Source organism: Vanellus vanellus, assembly GCF_965231255.1.
Source record: "Vanellus vanellus genome assembly, chromosome: 13".
Taxonomy (NCBI): Eukaryota; Metazoa; Chordata; class Aves; order Charadriiformes; family Charadriidae; genus Vanellus; species Vanellus vanellus.
In genome coordinates this window covers 10,346,810-10,367,339 of record NC_138918.1, presented here as the reverse complement: position 1 = coordinate 10,367,339, position 20,530 = coordinate 10,346,810, and the positions used below count along the sequence as shown (strand labels likewise).

At 63.1% G+C, this 20,530-nt stretch overlaps 1 protein-coding gene across 1 annotated transcript; it reads right to left on the bottom strand.

Moving 5' to 3' along the window:
* Nucleotides 1-726: 726 nt before the first annotated feature.
* Nucleotides 727-19,539, bottom strand: RNF44 (ring finger protein 44). The gene is made up of 11 exons (XM_082490125.1): nucleotides 19,500-19,539; nucleotides 6,949-7,129; nucleotides 6,335-6,551; nucleotides 5,645-5,812; nucleotides 5,269-5,445; nucleotides 4,905-5,066; nucleotides 4,702-4,826; nucleotides 4,450-4,537; nucleotides 4,186-4,307; nucleotides 3,984-4,083; nucleotides 727-3,728 (listed from the first exon to the last, which is right to left on the bottom strand). The coding sequence occupies exons 2-11, from the start codon at nucleotides 7,053-7,055 to the stop codon at nucleotides 3,666-3,668; spliced, it is 1,329 nt and encodes a 442-aa protein (XP_082346251.1). The 5' UTR covers nucleotides 7,056-7,129; nucleotides 19,500-19,539; the 3' UTR covers nucleotides 727-3,665.
* Between the last annotated feature and the right edge of the window lie 991 nt (nucleotides 19,540-20,530).

The window sequence follows — 20,530 nt, the reverse complement described above, 5'->3', positions numbered from 1 at the left end:
AAGGCTTAGGCTCTTGGGTCTTTTGTCTAGAAGAAAGAAGACTGAGGGGGGATCTTATCAATGCTTATACTTAAAGGGAGGGTGCCAGGTAGATGGGAACAGTCTTTTTTCAGTGGTGCCCAGTGATAGAACAAGAGGTAACGGGCACAAACTTGAGCATAGGAAGTTCCATCTAAGCATGAGGAAGAACTTCTTTACTTTGAGGGTGGCAGAGCACTGGCACAGGCTGGCCAGAGAGGTTGTGGAGTCTCCCACACTGGAGGCATTCCAAACCTGCCTGGACGCTGTCCTGTGCAACCTGCTGTAGGTGACCCTGCTCTGGCAGGGGGGTTGGACTAGATGACCTCCAGAGGTCCCTTCCAACCCTGACCATTCTGTGATTCTGTTGGGCTGTCGGAGAGGTGCAAGCTGTCCTTCTGGTGTTGCTGGAGCCACCCACAAAGATGCACTGTCCCAGGATGGCATCCAGGAGGACCTCCCATCTTGATGTAAGCTGAGAAGGTGGGAGTGAGGGGGTCCAGGGTGCCGCTGGGCCACTGACCCCTCTGGAGCACAGGACCCCTGGTCTCCTCCGAGCCCCTCTCTGGGGCTCTTCCAGCCTCCACACCTTCCCTCCACCCGCTCAGTGATGGCCTGGGGACCTCCATCCCTGACCAGAGTGCTAGCCCGGCCTCGGCCACCCCAGCCCCCTCAAGCCCCCATCAAGACAAGAGCCAGGGCACAGTGTGTTGGTATACGTCATACATTTATTAGTGAATATCCCTCTCAAAATCAGCCACAACATTAAAAAAAATAATGATTGCACTACTTGGTCAAGCAGAACTAGCAACTTTCATTTTAAAAAAAGTACAAATCTGTTAAAAATTTCAATCAGTATAATACACATATATATAATACAACATACTAGTTATGTTAAATGCTACAAAACCAATATGATTCCAATGGAATGGAAAAAAAACCAAACACTTTTAGAGCTTTAAGAACCTTTTTTTTCTATATATTAGCCTTTTTTCAAATACATACATGGGAAAAATGAGGTAACTGTAAAATGTGCAAGTAACAGAGCAAAAAAAATTATATATATATATTTATATATATATATATATATATAAAAACTTTCTAACACAGAACACACGTCCTAGCACCTTCCGGGGAGCCGCGGGGGCCGCGGGGGTCCCACCGGAGGGCCCGGGGACTGGTATAATAGAACAGTAAACAGTCCACTATCCCACCACAGGAAATCATTGGTAAACAGTGGTATCTACAGCGCAGTCAGCAATCACAAACACCCTAAATAATTGTTTTTTAGTATTTTTTTTTTGTAATTTTTTCTTTTTGTTATTTTTTTTTTTAAATGATACTTTTAGCTGCTCATTGGAATAAATTCTGCAGCACACGAGCTGTGAGCTTTCGAGTCGCCGTCAAAGGACCGTAAGGCTTTCCTGGCTCCCTGGGCACCGTGAGGGCGGGAGGGGAGGACGGGGTGGGTGGGGGGGTGGGGGGTGTCTCCGGGGGTGCGAGGCCACCATGTGGCATGGGGACTCCTTTGGTTATCTGTCACTGAGCAAGGGACAGGGAGGGGGCCGGGGTCCTGCCCAAGGGGCACCGAGCCCAGCGGTGCCAGCGCCATGGCGGGGCTGGGTGGCACCAGGCAGGGGCCCTCGGCCTCGACGCTTCACAGGGATGCTGGGAAAAGGCGGCAAGAGCGCGCCGGCCAATAGCGCCGCGCCACTCGCTGCTCCCCTGTGCCTGATTGGCTGGGTGGAGAGCAGGGCCAGCCCACTGGTGTGCTGGGAGAGGCGGTGCATAGCCAATCAGGAACGGGGCTACCTCAGCACCCCAGTGATTGGCACCACCCCCACCCCAACCTATGGCGTGGCAGCATGGGGAGCACTGCCCCGCCCACCCACCTGCCAGGTGTGGCCCCTCACCTCACACCCAGCCCCAGCATGGCGGCCAGGGCTGCTGCGGGGGGGGGCCAGCCCCGCCACCTGCCCCCCGCCCCGCGGGGAGCGGCCCCTCCACACCCCCCTCCCACCCCGTCCCCTTGCACACGCCGCCACCGCTGCGGGCGCCCCCAATCCCCCACCGCCGCCTCCCGCTCGGAGGGGCGCAGAGCCCGCAGGGACGGCCCTGAAAGTCTCACGGTCCTGCTGTGGCGTTGCGGACATGTGCAGTACAGTGCATGGCAGTATCAGCTGAGCACAAAAACCCCCTCTCCCCACCCCCCCTCACCCCACAGCCGGCTAGACGTAGCCAAGACCACGTTCCAAGCTGGTCAGACATGCATGCATATTTGTGAACATTTACATAGGGCTGGCGTCCGCTCGGAGGCTCCCAGGCGTCAGCAACACACGCCGCGAGGGGAGAGTGGTCCTCTCACCGCCGCCGCCGCCTCCCGTCACCCTCCTGGCTAATTAATCATGCAAAACAACGGCCACGCGGGATTGCTGGAGCCGGGCGGCGGCGTGGCAGCGGCTTCTTTCCTGGCCCGGCACGGGCGGGGGGGGATATGGCGGTGGGGGGCTGCTCACAGCTCCCCCCGCGCCAGCTGGGGCAGGGCCAGGGGTAGCACTGAAAATACACCACGAGGTGATGGATAACTCCCCTCCTCCCCTGCTCTGGGGGGCATCTGCTGCAGCCCAGCTGGCTTCCCCCACTGCCCACCGGCCAGGGGCACCGCGCCATGCCGTCCAGCCAGCAGGACGGGGGCGCAGGGCTACTCTGATTTACGGCGGTGGGACAGAAAACCAGCGGAAGCCGGGCGGCACACCGCACGGCCATGGCCGCTGGGACATGGCTGGGGTTCCCCCTCAGGCCTGGCTGCCTCGCAGGACGCCACATGGCCCGGCCCCAGGAGCTGCGCCGGCCAGGCATGGGGGAATGAACAGGGAGAGGGGCTGGGGTCGCGCCAGCACCGTCCTCCCACCGGGGAAAGACCCCCAAGCAGCCATAACCCTCTGGGGCTCCACAGGGCAGCTGAGGCAGGAGAGGGGCCGCGCTGGACTGCGTGCAGGAGCAGGGATGGAGGCGTTCCTGCCCCCACCACACCACGGGGTTGCTGGTGTCCCACCTTGGCCGTGCTCTGCCGGCCACCTCCTCCGGCTGCCCCCGGGGCCGGCTCGGGGCGCCGCCGACATCAAACCCACAGCGCTCCCTCCTTTCTCCTCCCCGCGTCCTCTGCGAGCAACACCGAGGTGAGGTGCTGCCTGCGCGCCACTGGGTCAAATGGCCATGGAACCAAAAACGCAACAGAAAAGGAAAGGAAACAGGGGAATACAACCCACCCTATCATGAAAAAAAAAAAAAGTGACAAAGGGAAAAAACACTAATTCCCTAGTGGAGTATAAAGACCTGGAAAGTGATGGAGCAACAACAGCGTCTTTGGAGCGCGGAGGGCATGGCCACGCGCCTCCCGCCTCCAGCACAACACGATTCGGGGCCCCGGGAGCGCAGCGGGCAGGTGTCCGGCTGAGTCCGTGCCCCGGTGGGGAGGAGGAGGGCTGGCCGGGAGCCCGGACTGCTCAATGCTCACCACATCCGAGGAGAGGCTTTGGGGAGGGTGGGTAAGCGCAGGGTCAGGCCCTAGCAGCGGGCAGCGGCCCCCGCCCCTGGCCCGGCGTCCTCGTCCTCTAGCGAATTGTGCGGCACAGCGCCTGCCAGCCTCAGTCCGCCTCCCGCTGCACCTCCGACGCGTCCGCCCGGCAGATGGGGCACGTGCGGTTCGCCTACAGGCAAGGAGAGACAGGGACAAGTGAGCGGGCACCCCATAGCACCAGTTGCACCCAGGACACCCCCTCCACCCCACCGCCAAGGGCTGGAAGCACCTGGCAGTGTGCCACATCCCAGGAGTGCCTGATCCATCGTGGCACTTTGCTTGCCCCCTGCTCCCAGTGCATCCTGTGTTGCATGGCACCCATACCACCTGAAAGGCAGTGCCCCCCAAAAAGGTGCCCCTGCTCCCCAACGGGCACGGGCAGTACCTTTAACCATTTGTCGACACACTTGGCGTGGAACTCGTGGTTGCAGGGCAGGACGCGGAGAAGCTGCCGGGCCTCGAAGTCGCTGAAGCACACGACGCACCTGGGGGAGGCAGCCGTCAGTATGGCCCTGCCACGCAGCCATGGCCCCCAGCCCCCCACCAGGCACCCCTGTGCCCCCCATCTTCACCCCGGGCTCACTCACAGGGTCTGCTCGGACTGGTGGCTTTCAGGGTTGAAGCGGTAGGATGGGAGGTGCTCGATGTCTGCTTTGGTGAGTCCCCGTGGCTTGGCCTCCCCCAACCGCTCGGCCAGGTTCAGCAGCGCCTGGAGGGAGATGCAGAGGCTGGCTCAGCTCAGCTCATGCCCCGGCACAGCACCCCTCCAGGCTCCCCCCACCCTGGCAGAGTGATCCCCAAACCTCTCCCCAGCTCCCCCATCCCACCACCCTGAAGCAGAGCTGACACACCTCATAATTCTCCATCTCCACATCATCCACATCCAGGTCTAGGCTGATCGTGGGCCCCACGGCCGTCGGCGACACAGGAAGCATAGAGCTGAGGGGGAAGGACAGGGCGGTCAGCATGGGGCCGCAAACCCCAACCCTTGCCGTGGCATCCCCAGGGGGGGAGAGTGCCAATGCCCCGCCGCTGTGCCCCCCATCCACAGTGCCACCCCTGCCCCAGGCGTCCCACCATATCGCTCTTGACCCAGTACTCACAGGAAATAGGGCAGGAAGCTCGGGTAGTACGGGGGGGGCGGCGGAGGGGGCGGCGGTGGGGGCAGCGCCTGCTGCAGCCGGTACCGCTGGGTGTTCAGCCGCCGGGGCATCATGTGGGGGTATGGCTGCAGGGAAAGACGGGGTGCTCAGAGCCGTGCCAGCCCCATGGCATCCCCCCACCCCTCCACAAGATGGGGACTCACCACGCCAAATGGCAGTTCTTGGTGCAGCGGGTCGTGGGGGAGGTAATGCAGTGGCACAGAGGGGGACAGCGTGGGAGTGTGGTGGGACGGAGGGTATGTGAAGCCTGCAATGGGGTGCTGCTCCCCTCGGAGGTCCACGTCATTGTCTATCCTCTGCAGAGGCTGTGGGGGAAAACAGTTAGGCTGCGAAGGGCGTCATAGATTACACCCCCCTGACACGTGCAGGACAGAGGCACCCTCGGCATCCCACCCATCACCCCCAGCTCAGACCCATGGGGGCTGCAGAAGGACAAGACCCCAAGATGGTCTTCGTTGGGCCACAGGGTGCGTTGTGTCCCCAGCCCGCACCCCCACCCCAACTCACCATGCGCGGGTGCTGGGCTTGGAGAGGTACAAACTGCCCCAGGGGGGCCATGTGCGGTGGCTGGTGGGGGGCCACTGGTGGCGGGGGAGGGTGTAGGATGTAATGGTCGCTGGAGATGATGGGGGGAAACGTCTGGTAGGAGACGGGGAGCTGTTGCATGGCGCATGCCTGGATCAGCTGTAGGGGAGAGAGAGAAAAACAGGGGTCAGACACCCACCGTGGGCACAGCTGCACCCCTGCCTCCTCCACAGGGACTCCCAACAGACCCCATGGCTCCAGAAACTTGCACTCTGATGGGCCCGGGTACCCACGTGACCTCCGAGCACCCATGGCTCAGGCTGTCCCCAGACTGTGGGTGTCCCCCGCCATGACTCACCGGGGGCGGGAGGCAGCAGAGCGGGTAGTGCTGTCCACTGAACATCACTGAGCATGCTGGGAGCTGCTGGGTGCTGCACCCAGGGATGTGCTGGCCGGCGTGGATGGGGAAGCCTTGCGTCGTGACGGTGGTAACCGTGTAGGAGAGAGGGACAGGTCCCTGGTGCACCTGAGGACGAGGCACCAATGGCACAGTCAGGGTACAGCACCGGCCAAGCTGTCCCTGTCCTGGCAGGGTGGTAGCAGGGTGCTGAGCACCTGGTGCTGGGACACAAACACACAGCACCTCTGTCCCAGTGGTGTGGCCAGAGGAAGGGTGCTGAGTGCAGGCTGGGCTTGAGTGGGGTTTTGGACCAGTCTTTGCTCCCAGTGGACAGGCTGGCACAGCCTCTAACCCAGCACCACCACCATGGGTGACGGTGACAGTTGTGACATGAACAACCCTATAAGGGGACTGTCCCCAGCTCCTGGGAGCAGGGACCACCCTGGCACACCCAAGCTGGCAGGGGGACCCCAGAGTTTAAGTGCTCGGAGGACAAGAGCAGTAGCAGCCTCAGGGCTGGGTGCTCCCTGCAGCAAGGGACTGATCAGAGGGGCGCAGGGACATGTCTTGGGACCATTGCCCCACACAGCAGCCTGGGGCCACCACAGGGTCACCCTTAGGACTGGGACTGGGGGCTGCAGCACCTACCTGGTCATGCAGATCCACCATGAATGGGTTCTGGTGGGGTGGGTGAGCGGCCGGGTGAAGCATTCGTGGTGGCGTGCTGGGGAGAGCGTAGGCACGGGGCTCATCTACAGAGATGTGCGGCTGCTGGGGGAAGGCAGGGTGCAGCTGGGGCTCATCCTGGCCCAGCAAGGTTGCCAGAGGTCGTTCGCGTCGTCCCCACTGACGCCTGGCAGGGGGGCTGCGGGGCCAACGCAGGAGAGAAACAGAGCAGGAGTGACCCCCAGGCCAGGGGCAGCACAGCCCCAAGCAGGGTGGCCGCAGGTGGGTCAGTGCCAGCCTGGCTCCCAGGGCAAGATGCTCAGGGCACCATGCCAGGCCAGGCTCCTTGTCTGCCTCCGTCCAGAAACAGCTCCTCTGCTCACCCTGTATGTGCCCCCCCACCATGTCCTCAGCACAAAAGGGACCCCTGCTCTGTGCAGACCCATCGGCTGAGGCCAGGTTGATGTGCTTCCCCATCATGATCTCCCCGCAAGACCCCCAGGAGCCTGTGGCTTGACCCAGCAGAACAACAGAACTGACCCTGCATCCCCACACACCATGGGTGACAGGGCTCCACACCGCCCTGTGCCCCGTACCTTCGCCGGAGGTGGTCGGGGCTGCTGCAGGGTCCCCCTGAGAAACGGCGCTGGTTAAAAGGGGCAGAGGGTGGCCGCCTATTCACTGCCAGTTCCCATGGTCGCATTGGTGACGTCGGGAGGCGGATGGGCACGCAGGATCTCAGGCTCCAGGCAGGGCAAGACACCAGCACCTTGGATCCTGTGAGAAGGACAGCGGGTCACGGCACCCCAAGCCCTGGGGCTGCGAGCCCCAAAATCTCCCTCACCCCAGGCCTGGGCAGTAGCACCCCAGCCCACTCCCCCGCTGCCTGCTTTGGGAGGTGGAAGGGAGGAGAGGCATGGAGCAAGGCATGGAACAAGACCAGGGCAGCTGCTGCGCCCACAGATGTGCTGGGCGCAGGGGGGGCTGCAGCCCACCTGGCTCCTACCTGCATCCCCTCCACACTGGGAGCCAGGCCACCTTTCTCATGCCCAGCCCTGACACCCACACTGTACAAGTGACTCTGAGCCACCCCAGCACCACTGTCCCCGCATGGCTCAGCCTGCTGCTCCCTCCCTGCAGGGATGGCAATGCTGACAATCGGAGCTCTTGCTGCTCCAGGATCTAGACCTGCACCCACCTCATCTCCTGGGGCATAAGGGCACTAGGAAGAGCCCATCCCCCTCCCAGTTACTGTCCCTCCACTGCATGGCCAGAGCCACCCACCCCCCACCCCCCCGCCATGCAAGACACAGACACCAAATGAGAGAGAAGCACTTGTTTTTGGCACAGAGAAAAGCAAGTGGCAGCAAAGGGCCCTGTGGCTGCTGCAGTGTCCCAGGCTGCTGGCTGGGGAGCCGTGGTGTGTGGGGGTTTCCAGCGTGTCCTTGGCCAAGACGGGTTCCAGTGCTGCTCTAGGGGCTGCTCTCTCTTGCTGGGCTCCTGCACATTCTACTCTGGACTGACGCTGCTGCCCCAGTGACAGGCGTGGGGGGCTGGCAGGGGACAGCAGGGCTCATGGCCCTGCTCCCGCTCACTCTGTGCACATCAACTCCCAGCTGCATATGGGGCACAACCGCATGACCCCTTGGAGAGGGAGGACAGGCATTAGCTGTGGCTGAAGCCAGGCAGACAGCTCTGCTCCCCCATCTGCCCCCACAGGCAGGGGGTCAGTGGGAACACAGCCCTGCGCCCTGCCCCATCTCCCCTCCCACACCTAGCCTGGCTGGTGTCCCCATGCCAGAGCCCCCCTCCCACCACACAGTTCAACCCCCACCCCCCCAGCCCCAGCAGAGTTTGGCACTGCACAGAGGAGACATCTGCACACGGGGCTACACTCCCCCAGGCTCTGGCTCCCCTGGCCCCAAAAGTACTTTCCCTTGGCTCCATGTGTGTCCAACCCCTCCGGGCACCCTCCCACCCTCACCCTCCACAGCCACGGCCAGCAAGTGGGAGCAGCCATAGCCTTGGCACTGCACCCCACATGCCCCTAAATCCAGCTCGCCTGCAGGCTGGTGGCATGTGTCTCCCAAAGCAGCTCCTTCTCCAGCCCTACCTCCTCCTCTTCCTCAGTGCCCATGGCAGAAGCACACTAGCGCCAGGAAGGGCACCCTAAGTCCAGGGAGCACTGCTCAGCCCCAGGAAGAGCCTGGGGGGGGGGGGGGATCTCACCCCAGGAGGGAGAAGCTGCAATGTCACACCTGGGTGACAGGCATCACCAACCATGGCAGGAAGTCACCGGGGCAAGCCCTGTGCCACACACAGGTCTCTTTTTAAACTCACCCCCACCTAACATACCATTTTGGAAGCTGAAAGCAAATTTCTCTCTCTGTTTTGGGAAGAAAAGGGAAAAAAAAACCCAAAAAACACAAAGCCACAGGCTGAGCCCCACAGGAGCCTGTCTGCAGCTGCCACCAGAAAACGATGGGGGTTTGTCCCCAGGGTGTTTTATCCTTCCCCCGAGCCTCTGCCCGGGTGCCCCACCAGCGGGCTGGGGTGCAGCGGTGGCCCAGGAGCCTCCCCGATGTGTCACTGCCTCCCGTTCACTCCCAGCACACACGTGCTGCGAAGGCCCTTGCGTGACCCGACAGGCACCGTCCAGACCAGATACCCCAGCGATGGGCTTGGGGACGGGGACACTAAAGCCACGCAAGGGGCTCTCCTGTTGGTGGGACCCCTGGAGCAGGGGGCCTGCCCGGGCTGCTGGCACCCTGCGGACAGGTCTCCCGCAGGCGGGACGTCCCCGACTCGCCAGACGGCGGTGGCTGAGGGGCACAGGGCTGGCACGCCCCCCCCCGCCACAATCAACACCCCCCCCGAGACACCCACGGCTGGGAGCCAGCGGCCACCCCGGGCAGGGTCACCGTGATACCGCGGAGGCCACCGGAGCGAAGGGGACCCCGCGCCCCTCGGTGAGGCGAGGCGGCACCCGGGCCCCGCCGAGAACAAAGTTAGCAGCGCGCCAGCACTCACGCCCGGTGCCATCTGCTCGGGCAGAGCCGGGGGAGCCGCCCGCCCCGATGTCCCCTCCCCGGGGGTACCGCCACCCCGGTGCCACCCATCGCCGGCTCCGTCCCGGCACCCCGGGGTCCCACCCCGCCCCCACGCGAATGCCGCCAACTCTCCCGGGAGCGGGGGTCACCGCTGGCCCCACCGCACCGGCGGTCCACTTCGGAGGGTCGCCCCGCCGACCCCAAACCCGACCCCAGCCTCGGGGATCTCCGGGACGGTGGCACACGACGGAGCACCCCGATGGGTGCAGCACCCCGACGGAGCACCCCCATCTTGCAACCGCCCCTCGCGGGTGCACCGCCCGGCCGGCAGCCCGCGCCCCCCGCCGCAGCAGCGGAGCCCCGCCGGTGCCGGTGCCGGGCGCGGAGCTGTGGCTTTAAGAGCGGCCGCTCCGGGGCCATGTGCTCGGCGCCAAACAAAAGCAATAACAAAGGCGGCCGCCGGGCCCCGCTGCCGCCGCCCGGGGCAGGTGCCGCCGGGGGTCCGGGGGGCGGCCCCCGCTCCGCTCCCGCCTCCTCCCCCCCCTCCCCCCCCTTGCCCGCACTTACCTGCACCGATGGCCTGGGCCGCCGCTCCGGTGCTGCTGCGGCGCCCCCACCCCCTCCCGCCGCTCTTTGTTCGCCGACGCCGGGCCCGGGCCTGCCCCCCCGCCCGCCCGCCCGCCGCCGGCCCTCCCTCCCGCCCGCCTCCCGCCCCCCGCCGGGCCGGCCCCCTCCCCGCCGCCGCTGTTTCCGGTGCCTCTTTGTTTTCCGCCGCGGCAGGCCGGGTGGACGCGGGGGGGAGAGTGTGCCTGCCCCTTTAAGAACCGGCGGCGGTGGCGGGACGCACCGGAGCGAGTCACAACACTCGGAGGCCCCGGGGGCGCGCGCGGCCGGCCGGGGCGAGTGGGGGAAGTGGAGGGGGGGGGGCGGCGCGGCGCGGCGCGCGCGCGCCCCACGTGACCAGGCGTGTCACGCTCCGCAGCCATCTTGGAGGCGCGGGGCCGGGCCGCCACGCGGGGCAGCGCCGACACCCCCTCCCCACCACCGGGGGGGGGCGGTGTCCTAGCAACGGTCTCCACGGGGGGGGGAGGGGGGACACGACTCTAGCGCCGGGGCCGGGGCCTGGGGGCGGCCCGGTCGGACCGAGACACCCCCCCACCCCCCGCCGCGGGCGGGAGCACCAGGCACCCTCCGCCCCGCCGCCACTCAAGGGGCCCGGTACCGGCCGCGCCGCCTCACCCCGCCGGGACGGGCCGAGGTGGCATCTTACCTGCGGCTCTGCCCGCCGTTCCCGGCCCGCCAGACCCCAGCTGGCCGGGCTGGCAGCTCTGTGAGCCCGGTGGGCCGCGGGGGACAGCAGCACCGTGGTGTGTGCGGGCATTCCTGGGCAGCCCGCACCGTGCTCCGGCTGCCAGGGCGGCGGAAAAGCCCGGGCGAAGGGGGAAGGTGAAGGCAGGAGCCGGGCTCCCAGTCAGCCTCTTGTACCAGGACAGGAGGATGGAAAAGCTGCTCCACTCCTGCTCAGCGCATCCATCCCTTGCCCGCACCAACAGCCTGCTGGGCACAGGCAGCTCTCCCAGGGCATCTCTACCCAGTTCACATTTCCAGGCACCAGAAAAGCCTCCTGCTCTCCCTCCCCTCGCTTAAATGAGGAGCAGGAACTCCTCGGAGCATCTGCTGCAGGTCAGGCCAGCAAGTAGCCCGGCTGGTGGCTAACGCCAACACTGAGAGGCTGTGCTGCCGGCTCCCCGTGTGCCCCTGGCAGCACCGTTCAGCGCCGGTCAAACCCCTGTGCACAGGAGAGTGCATCGCAGCAGCTTCTCTGAAAGCCAGATACTGCATCCAAGCTAAACTTCCCTGGGTTACAACACACTCTTAGAAATTCCCAGGTAGGTGAGCGAGCCAGCCAGCAGCCCTGATGTAATGCCTATAAACCAGCCCTCCCCTGACAGCTGGGCTTTAAAGTGCTAACAACCAAAAGGGAGCTAATTAATTTGTAACATCACCCCTTTTAAAGAAAACCTCAGATCGGTGGCAATGATTTAGCAATTCAGTAGACTCATCATTGTGATGAGCAGTCGGATTTCAGTTTTGCCCCATCGCAGCCCCGAGCCCAGCTCCCTCCAGGCCCCTCTGAAGGCCAGTTTGCCAGCTCTCACCTCTCACCTTAAATACAGGCACACAGGAGGAACCACACCAGCCTCAGGGATCCCCTGGGGACATGGAGCATCCTGGGGCAAGCTTCACAGCCAACTGCTTCTGTCCCCATGGTAGGGGACACACAGGACAGGAAAGCAGGGCAGGGGGCAGACCTACGATGGGGTCAGACCCATGTGCTCACACAAGCACCCCAGGAGGAAACAGCCAAAGGACTGAATCATCAGCCCAGACCTGAACGATCACCCTCAAGGTCTCCACTACAGCCTCTTTGCTTCAAGAGCTGGGGACTAGAGGGAAGAGGAGAACAGCACTCTGCACTTTGACCTTGCCACTATTTGCAGGCAGAGGCAGCATCGCACCTTTACAAGGCTGGCAGGACATGGTCTGGCCCTGGGCAGAGCACCGGCAGCAGGCAGAGGCCACAGATGGTGAGTATCTGTGCAGACACTCCCTCCCAACCCAATCCAGCGTCACCACCTCCCCCGCGGCCAGCAGCTATTGATGTCCCCAGGATGGTGTTGGGAGAAACCATCAATGGAGCACAGCTCGCTGGTGAGGCACTGCTTGCGCTCCCTGCCCAGCCAGGCTGGTCAGTTCCTGTGGCAAAACTGGGTCCAGCAATGCCATGCATGGCTGTGCCGAGCCTGCCCAGCCAGCTCCTCTGAGGACAGGGCACCACGCGTCCAGCCACAGCATTAGAGCACGTGGAAGCAACTCAGCCCACGCCTGCCCTACACCATCTCAGGAGTACAGCCACACACACAGCCACCAACATCACGCTGTCCCAGGTCTGGGAGCTCTACCTGGACGGGCCCTGTGAGGAGGCCAAGCCATGCCCTTCCAATGCTACAGCAAGGCTGGCCATGGACAGCAGCACTGGCCAGTGCTCCTGGGCCAGGACAAGCAGTCCCCACTCCAGCCACAGAGACCTGTGACACCCCAGGTGAGCAGGACCCCCTGTGCCAGGCAGCAGCAGCCTTAGAAAACTGCAAGGACTGCTCAGGCTGAACCCGTCTGCTCCACAGTCAACGGGCAGCCAGAGCCAGGGGCCAGCAGAACCAAAGCCTCCCCGAGCCCAGGCTCTTTAAGACACCATCTGCTGCCACAGACGTGCCGCCTCCCTTGCCCCATATATAGGTCAGGTCTGTCACAGGATTAGCTGGGGTGATTCCAGTGGTGTGAGCATGTCTCCCACTGGAGGTACACTCTGCCCCGTCCTCTACCCAATACCCAGTGTACCAACAGCTTGTCTCTATGCTCTCCCCAGACTCTCCCCTAAGTCCAGGGAAAGGAAGAGGCCCCAGATCCTTCTCTCCCCTCCCCAGTGCCTGCAAAACAAGTGGGAAGAAACCAGCACCAAGCACCCAGAAGCTCCCAGGCTGCAGGGGTGGCAGGAGTGTCCCCACCCTTCCCAAGGCCTGACACAAGCACCAGGGGACATGGGACACCCCAACATCAGCAGTTACTGGAGGGTGAAGCACTTCTCTGCTGAGGAGACGGGGGGGGGGGGTGAGGAGCTCCCTCCCTGCTCCGCACACCCCGGTGGAGCTGAGTTCGCTGGCAGTGGAGGCAGGACGCCTCTGCCACGATCACACACCACCCACTCACACCCCCAGACTGACAGCACTCCCGTCAAACGCCTCCAGCCACACACACGTGGAGGATGCTGACATGAGGAGCGAGTAGCTGCACAGGCAGCGGAACTGATAACGCCCGGTTTCCTGTCGATCTCTCCCACGTGGATTCTCTGATGTCTAATAGCAAGGCAGAGCTGCACTGCAGAGGGAGAACTAGCAGAATCTTCCTCCCCACGAGCCAGAGCCTGTAGCAAGCCAAGACCTTTGAGGCAGCTACCACACCTGACACCTACCACAACCGACATCATCCAGCAAGTTCAGAGAAGAGAAGACTCACAAATAAACAGTAAGCTTGCACAAGCCTTCATTTCCTCAGGACAGGGTAAATAATCTGCAGAGATATCTTCACCTTCCTTCATTTGCCCTAGAAAGACTGGCATGCCCTGAATAGCATGACCAGAAGGCTGCTGGTGCAGCAGCTGGGTCCAGCTCAGGTACATCTGTAGCTCAGCAGCATCCAGCAATCAATGGATCATGTCCTCCACTCTCCTAGGTGGACTCTTCTCACCTGGACAGAAGCACTTTGAACCACACTCACCTCTCTCTGTCCTGGAATCCTGCAGCAGCTGGTTCCGCAGCTCAGTTGCACGTGGGTGGGGAGAGAAGAACAAACACCACCACGTCCGTCCCCAATCTGCTGTCTGGGCAGCCTCCCCAGTCCTCCCCTTCCTTCCTACCACAAGACACCGTGGTTCAGGACTCCATACTCCTCTGCCCTTCATGTTTTAGTTCTCTTTTCAGACAGCTCTTTCCTAAAACAGATCCAATCTCTCCTTGGGCAGAGCCAGCCCGGGGAGTAGGGATTCCAGCCCCACTCCCCATCCCCACACAGTATCCCTGGGAGTCCCCAGCTCACCTGCCACCTCTCCACAAGCATCCTTCCAAGTCCAGACCACTCTCTACATGCTGTGGACAGTGTTAATAGCGTCTGCCAAGCAAGCGGCTGGGCTCCAGACACCTTCCCTACTGCTCAGCCGGCTGGGCTCAGGCTGGACCCCTCCACCTCCCTCCCTGCTGCCCTTCTGCCGCCGGTGCGCAGGAGGCAGAGCGGCAGTGTCTGGTGTCGTGGCTCCAGCAAAAGGATAGAGGCAGAGCCAGAAGCTGGTGGACGGCAAAGAGCAATTTCGTTACTGCTCAGCAAAACAAAGCGTCTCTTGAAAGCACCAGTGACAGTCAGGAAGTTGGGTTGGGTGTTTTGTTTTGCATTTTAAGAAGCCTGCAGGGACACTGACAACCTGCAACGATCATTTTCAGAAAGGAGCTCAGAGAAATTCATGATTTTCAACAACCATTTACCCTCTTTTGTCCTTGATTCAGTATTTGCCAAGAGGCTGCCTACAAAGATGCACCGAAACAGGCGGGGACCACTGCCTTAAGTGCGAAGGAGGCTTTGCTGAAATACCTCCCCAGTACACTACTCGCAGAGAACCCCACACCAGTGGCTAGGGATGGTTTTAAGAGCAAAAACATGACTTTCAAGCTGACAGTCCCTGTGCACAAAGCACGACTGTGCAGTGACAACAGAGCAGCCTGGGGCACAGGAGCTGGCTGACCTCTGCTACAGCTCTCGCTGGCAGATTTTTATTGTTCACCACTTTCCCAAAGCGCAGGCACGGAGAGAAAAGCAACTCAGACACTCAGCTCAAAATGCAAACACAGCCAGGGATCCCCACCAGCACAGCAGGGAAAAGACAACCTGCCGAGGGGACCGTGGCTCAGTGCTGCTAGGCTGGGGGGAAGAAGGACCAGAGCATGGGCCCTCCCTTCCTGGGGGTGACAGTGAGGGGTGCTGGAGCCCTGGGTCACCACCACGCAGGCTCACCCGAGAGGAAGCAGCTCCTAGCATACAGCATCACAGGCCAGTCCTCCACTCTGCACGGTCAAGCTGAAATCCCTTGTCCTGCTTTCTAGGGTAGCTGAGGAAAGCCCACAGCTATAGCTCTGCAGCCAGCAAGGCCAGGTCTCCAGGGACCAGGCTGCAGCTGGAAAATAATATTCCCAAGGCCTGTCACGAGCGCTGCTTGCTGGGGACACTGCTCGCTTAGCCCTCTGCCATGCAGGCAGCAAAGCGGGGAGCCCTCCCAAACCACCCCGCTCCAGAAAACTCAGATACCCCACACTGGACACAGGCCCCCATGGGCTGCTCGTGCCCTCCAGGACATGGCTCCTGCTCTGAAAGGCTGATGACTTGCAGGCGCAAGGGCAAAGGAAAGGATAAGCACCCTGGGGTGGCTCTGCTGCCCCGAGAGTTGGCAGGCTGGCTTCTCCCAGCACCCTCGCGAGCTAACAGCACAAATCCATGCTGCTCCTCACCAGAACTGACCTGTCCTGGGGAGCCATGCAACATCCTCATGCAGCTTGGTGACCGCAGGGCTTATGGCCTAGCTCTCCCGAGTTCCTGCTAGGCCAGTGTCACAGGGCCTTTGGGAGGGGATCCCAGCACCAGCAGCTTCCTCAGACGTTTTAGCAGTCTCTGACACATCAAACTGGCATGCTATGTGCTGTGCCTGCCTCGTAGGTACACAAATCCCTTGGCCAACCATTCACCTATGCAGGGCAGGTGACAAACCACATTTCTCCAGCTTGCCCCGAGCAGGAAGCCAAGGGATGGTGAGAAAATGCCATGCACCAGCTCCTTAATTCAGAGACAAAAACGCAAAAGCATTCAAAAGCTCCACGCTTTTCTACCAAAAAACAGTGCCGCACTGCTCGCCGCCGGCTGCCCAGCCACCACCTCCTCAGCCATGCCCCGCAGCCGGCCTCACGTGACGGTGAAGTGGATGCACACAGTAGGAGTGGCTGTAGTGACAGCGTTACAGCTTGTGTCCGACACACAGCTAAGCCCAGCAAATCCCAGCGCTCTGCAGCTCTCATTTACAAACCCCACACGCTCTGTGCAGGTACACAGGCTTTAGCAAGAGCTCGGTGCCCACAGCCCTGGGGAAACAACACCTGGGTGAGACAGCCCAGCAAGCACAGGGCTTCCAAATTCTCCAATGCCCACCAATGCGAGGACAGGCCCACACCAAGCCCCAGGGACAAGGAGAGCTCCTCTTCCACCAGCCCCAGTTTGGGCTGAAAGCTCACCTCCCCAGGGCCAGCGCCTCCGCTATTTGAGTGCGGATACTCCCACCAGTGAAGCAGGGACACCTGGCAGGACAAGCAGGACTTCACCCTGTCCTGCTGTGCTCCAAGCGACTTCGCTTCACTCACCGCTGCTGCCCTGGGCTGGTAGGACTTTGCCGGCTCTGCACACACCTGAAAGAAGTGCTGCAAGCCAAAGCCCGGGCCCTACCTGCTGGCTGTTATTTCATTCCTCTAACAGGTCCATAAAACAGGGATAATTAAATCTCCCCTAAACTCTCTTCCATTTAAAATAAAAATCTATAGTCCCTATTTCATTAGCTGGCTCTGTGTTTTACAGCTTGATCAATTCCCCTCGCAGAGCCCCGGTCCCAGACAGGCAGACGCAAACACACAGCGGGCAGCATCCACAGTGCAAATCAATGGGGATTCAAAAAGTCTCCTCTCCCCGTTCTTTGTTCCTCGCTCACCAACGGGGAGCCACACAGCGCGGTAGGTAGGGGCGGTGTGTTTTGCCGCTCAGGGGAACATCACTGCCATGCATGGCTTCAGAGGTCAGATTTAGCACCTGGCAAGAGCAGAGGCAGCGACGATGCTCCCCCTCCAGCGAGGGGAGGGCCCAGCACGGGGCCCCAAAAACACACCCACAATCCTAAAGGCAAGGCAGCCCAGCTGACAGGCGGGATGACGCCTCTCCACTTGCTCCAAGGTAAAGAGGGATGAGGCTCAGCTCTTGTGGCCAACGGCAGGAGCCAGAGCGCTCTGCAAGCATCAAATGGGAACCAAGAGCAGCCACCACCGCTCTGACCTCCCCACACAAAAAGGAGAAGAGACTCATTGAGGAAATCCAAGCGCATAGACTCCTGCTCTTCCCGACCCTCTGCTGTTGCTCTGCCACACACCACCTTCCCCCCTGCAGCGTGCCAGGCCAGTGGCTAGAGCAGCCGGGGCTCCAGATGGCTCTTGCTACCCCTGCAAGCCTCTCCCTCCACTGCAGCAGGGAGCTACCAGATGGAGGGACCACAGCAGCAGTGAGAGCTGCACAGACAGTGGACGGACAGGGCATCTGTTGGCCCATGGAGTAGAGATCAGCACCCCCAGCAACTCTTGCCCCAGGCCAGCACCCACATGCCACCCAGCACCCACCACACCATTTCCCTCTGCTCCAGACACACATCCCTCTCTCCTGCCTTTGCTCAGCCAGAAAGCAGTGAAATGTCACGGTCCCCATCCTGCCAGTGCTAGGACACACTGTGGAGGCAGAGCCCCAGGGAGAAATCTCGGCAGCCCCAGCAAGCACACACCGGCGACGGACAGACTGCACTGTCTGGGCCCAAATCCTGATCTCCACCAACCTGCCCACGGGCAGGCCAGCATGCTGGTACCTGCCAAGGGACATCAGGACAGGCCACTGGGACACAGGAATAGCCACATGTCAGAGAGCCCAGCTCCAAGCAAGGCTGGGAGGGACAAAGCCACCACGACTCCCTGCATGGCTGCAAGCAGGGGGTTATGACAGCAGAGCATCCCAAATGCACCCAGGAGGCTCCTGCCTCAACTCCCACACCAACATCTGCCCCAACTCCACTGGCACTGCTGCCCAAGCGGAGGGGCCGCAATTCACCTGCGAAACCAAGCCCACCACCCGAAGGGCACAGTGCCGCAGAGCGTGGCTCCCGCCACCCAGCCAGCCTCAAAGCAAACACCCAAAGGTGACAAACAAAGGCACCCGGCAGGCACTCCGCATTAGCAGTATTTTTAGACACTGCTATGGAGCCGGCCTTATTATTTTCATTGCAACGTGCATAATTACCCACCATGCACCGCAGTGACATCAGACGCAGCCTGCTCCCCTCCGACAGCCAGCGAGGCCGGCGTCTGCTCCTCCTCCCTGGGCTCCCGGCCTTGGGGACAAACCTGTCCCCCTGAGCTCTGCCCAACGCATCTCCCCAGGGCACAGGGGAACATGAGGTTCTGGGGAGTCAGAGCCAGCAGCAAAGCCAAAACAGGCGCAGGTGGCAGAGGGACCGAGCGAGGCAGTGACACAGAACAGCGAGGAGGCGAGCACAGGGACAAGCTCTGGAGCTGCAGGCTGTGCTGGAACATGGGAACATGGGGCCGGTGCAGAGCTTGTGGCTGAAATGCCAGCGCAAAACCAAGCTGTACGGGTGGGAAGAGGGACTGTCCCAACACGGAGGGACAGCACCTGCCAGCCCTCGGGGCTCAACTCCTGCTTGGGGAAGCAAGCAAGCCCCGGAGCACACCCCGGCTGCCCGCACCCCGGTCCCACACGTCCTCTGCAGGACAGGGCTGCCACCGGCCCCGCTGGCAGCCCGTGCTGCCAGCACATACCTCGCAGGGTCGGTGGCACGGCCTGGCCCACGGCCCCGGCTGCCACCGCCCCGCCGTTCAGGGGTTATTTGTTTTCCACCTCTTCCCCATTTCCAACTTTCTCAAGAGTTTCGCCACTTCCCCTCCCCGTCCCCTCTCACACGCCCCGAGATGGGCCCTACACAGCGCCCCCGGGTCGGGCAGCAGTGCCCCAGGGCTCCGGCAGCGACGGACGGAGCATCCCCGGGGTGTCCAGCGACACAGAACCAGCCTGGCAGCAGCCACTGGGGACGCGGGAGCCCCCCCGAGAAGGGCCTAAAGCCGGGGCAGCCCCCGCTCCACCGGCAAGGCCCCGAGGGGCGGCAGGGCTCCGGCTGCGCCCCCCTCCCCGGTGCCCCGAGCAGCCCCTACGCCCCCCCCCCCCCCCCCATCCCCGAGAACCGGGGGCTCCTCCCGCCGGCGTGCGGCTGCCGGTGCACCGGGCCCTGCCGCCCTTTGCGCACAACCCTCCCGCCGTGCACTGGGCCTTGCGCTCGGCCCCTGTGCGCCGGGCCCGGGCCCCCGCCCCCTTCAAGCTACCGTGCACCGGGGCCTGGCCCGGCCTCCCCCAGCCGCGCACCGGGCCCCGCTCGCTCCTTCGCCCGTCGCACCGGGATTCGCTGGCCCCTGCATCCGCTCCTCTCGCACCGGGCCCTGCCTGCCGCCCTCCCCGGTGCACCGGGGCCGCCCTTCCCGCCCCCCCTGCACCGACTCTACCTACCTCCTTCCCCTGGCACACCGGGGCCTGCCCCTCCCGAAGCCCCGGGCCCTGCTCGCCACCTTTTCCCGGTGCGCTGGCCCTGCCCCGCACAGCCCGGGCCCGCCGCCGCTACGCCCCGTACCTACCGGAGGCGCGCCCCCGGCGCTCAGCGGGCCGCTCGGTGCCTGCCCCGGCCCTGCCCGCCGCTCAGCCCGCTCGCATGGCGCGGCGGCCGGGCCCGCCGGGCTCGGTGTCCGTCCCGGTACCGCTCCCGCTCCGGCCTCGGCCCGGCCTCAGCCCCGCCTCATGGCGCCCCTGCGCTCGCCGCCCCGATGGAAGCGGCCCCGCCGCACCGCGTCCCCCCCCCCCCCGCGCTACGCTGATGGACGCGCCCGCCCCCCCCTTCCCGCCGTACTGCGCCCAAGAGCGGCGCCACTGAAACAGCGCGGTGGGGCGCTCCGGTCGTAATGCTTGGAGTGGCAGCGCAACAAAATGCTGGCCAGGGGGTGTGCTGGGGAAGATGTCCCAGGCCAGCTTTTGGGAGGTGTCGTGGGGGTCTCGGGACAGCCAGCGGCAGTGTGCAAAGGGGTGTCCAGCACCAGCCCCGGGAGGCTTAGGGGGTTCATCCTGGGTCAACCCTGGGAGGCTCCAGGGGTATCCCTGGGCAGCCCGTGGAGTGTCTGTGGGGGTGTCCCGGGGCAGCCTTCACAGGAGCCTGGGGGATCCTGGACCACCCCTGGAGGGGTTTGCTGGGGTGGGGGGTCCTAGGCTGGCCCCTGTAGCCCCTTCTCTGGGGGGTACCTGACCCAGGAATGTGGTGAGATGGGGACCTTGGAGCAGGCTGGGTGTTCGGGGGGACCCCAGAGCTGCCTGGGTGCCCCAACCCTGCAGGTTCCCAGGGGAATAGCGGCAAAGGGGGACAGGGCTGCAGAGATGGGGCTCCCATGGGCTCAGGGATGTCTGTGTTTCCCCCCGGCCTCCCAGCCCTCTTCTGCCTGAGTGGAGTGGCACAATCCGCCCTTGTCCCCAGCAGGTCTGAAGTAGGTCAGGGAGGCTGGACCGAGCCTCTGGGGAGGGGAGCGGGTGGCAGGGGGCTGCAGAGGGCCCCAGGCACCCGCCCCGGTAGCCACACCACTGAGTTGGTGCCCACCCCCTGTCCTGGTGAGACCCCGGTGTC